The sequence below is a fragment of the Magallana gigas genome, chromosome 5, assembly GCF_963853765.1.
Source record: "Magallana gigas chromosome 5, xbMagGiga1.1, whole genome shotgun sequence".
NCBI classification, from domain to species: Eukaryota; Metazoa; Mollusca; class Bivalvia; order Ostreida; family Ostreidae; genus Magallana; species Magallana gigas.
In genome coordinates, this window is record NC_088857.1 from 11,656,502 (window position 1) to 11,658,022 (window position 1,521).

At 39.0% G+C, this 1,521-nt stretch overlaps 1 protein-coding gene across 1 annotated transcript; it reads right to left on the bottom strand.

Annotated features, from left to right (window-relative positions):
- Nucleotides 1–576: 576 nt before the first annotated feature.
- Nucleotides 577–1,521, bottom strand: LOC136275394 (uncharacterized). The gene is made up of 3 exons (XM_066084325.1): nucleotides 1,410–1,521; nucleotides 1,042–1,306; nucleotides 577–670 (listed from the first exon to the last, which is right to left on the bottom strand). Exons 1-3 carry the CDS (start codon nucleotides 1,519–1,521, stop codon nucleotides 577–579), a joined length of 471 nt encoding a protein of 156 aa, XP_065940397.1.

The window sequence follows — 1,521 nt, forward strand, 5'->3', positions numbered from 1 at the left end:
ATGGTTGTAAGTGTCAGTAGTTCACTGATGTCTGTCAATATCAGTATTAAGGTTGAGTTTGTCATTTACAGAAGATCAGTGTCATCTGTAACCTTCAACAGTTAAGTTATGGTTTTCAATATCAGCAGATCAGTGATGTCTGTAACTGTCAGTAGATTAATGTATGTCACTGTCAGTAGATCAGGAATGTATGTCACCATCAGTAGTTAGGTTATTGTTGTAAGCATCAGTAGATCAGTGATGTCTGTCACTGTAAGTAGTAAAGTGGTATCACTGTAAGTAGATCAGTGATGACTGTCACTGTAAGTAGTCGAGTCGTGTCACTGTCAGTAAATCAGTGATGTCCGTCACTGTAAGTAGTCAAGTCACGTCACTGTCATTAGATAAGTGATGTCTGTCAGTAGTTGAGTGGTGTCACTGTCAGTAGATCAGTGATATCTGTCACTGTCAGTAGTTGAGTGGTGTCACTGTCAGTAGATCCTAATGTCTGTCACAGTCAGTAGATCAGTGATGTCTGTCATTGTCAGAAGTTGAGTAGTGTCACTGTCAGTAGATCAGTGATGTCTGTCACTGTCATTAGTTGAGTGGTGTCACTGTCAGTAGATCAGTGATGTCTGTCACACTCAGTACATCAGTGATGCCTGTCACTGTCAGTAGTTGAGTGGTGTCACTGTTAGTAGATCAGTAATTTCTGTCACTGTCAGTAGTTGAGTGGTGTCTAGTCAGTAAATCAGTGATGACTATCATTGTCAGTATATATGTGATTCTATAAATACTAGTGATTCCTTATACCAACAGTAGATTAGTGATAAATCATTGACAGTTGATCAGTGTCTGTTAATGTTAGTAATTCAGTGAAATCTATCAATGTCATTATTTCAGGGATGTCTGTTACTGTCAGTAGATCAGTTATGTATGTTTATGTTGATACTTTAATAATTCAGTGAAGTCTATCACTGTCAGTATTTCAGTGAGGTCTATCATTGACAGTAAATAAGTGATGTCTATCATTAACAAATATCAGTAATTTCTATTACACACACTAGTCCAGTGATTCCTAATATACACAGTAGATCAGTGCTATCTGTCACTGTCAGTAGTTCAGTGCTATCTGTAACTGTCAGTAGATTAGTGATGTTTTTCACTGTCAGTAGATCAGTGCTGTCTGTCACTGTCAGTAGATCAGTGCTGTTTGTCACTGTCAGTAGATCAGTGCTGTCTGTCAATGTCTGTAGATAACTTCTGTTTATCACTGTCAGTAGATCAGTGCTGTTTGTCACTGTCAGTAGATCTGTGCTGTCTGTCACTGTCATAAAATCAGTGCTGTTTGTCACTGTCAGTAGATCTGTGCTTTCTGTCACTGTCATAAGATCAGTGTTGTCTGTCAATGTCATAAGATCAGTGCTGACTGTCACTGTCAGTAGATCTGTGGTCTATCACTGTCAGTAGATCTGTGCTGTCTGTCACTGTCAGTAGATCAGTGCTGTCTGTCACTGTAAGTAGATCGGTGATGTCTGTCAT

Coding starts and splice junctions, on each gene's coding strand:
- LOC136275394 (XM_066084325.1), bottom strand. CDS start 1,521: ATGACAGACATCACCGATCTACTTACAGTGACAGACAGCACTGATCTA. Junction 1,307..1,409: donor CAGATCTACTGACAGTGACA/GTCAGCACTGAT, acceptor ATTTTATGACAG/TGACAGACAGCACAGATCTA. Junction 671..1,041: donor TTAGGAATCACTGGACTAGT/GTGTGTAATAGA, acceptor ATCTACTAACAG/TGACACCACTCAACTACTGA.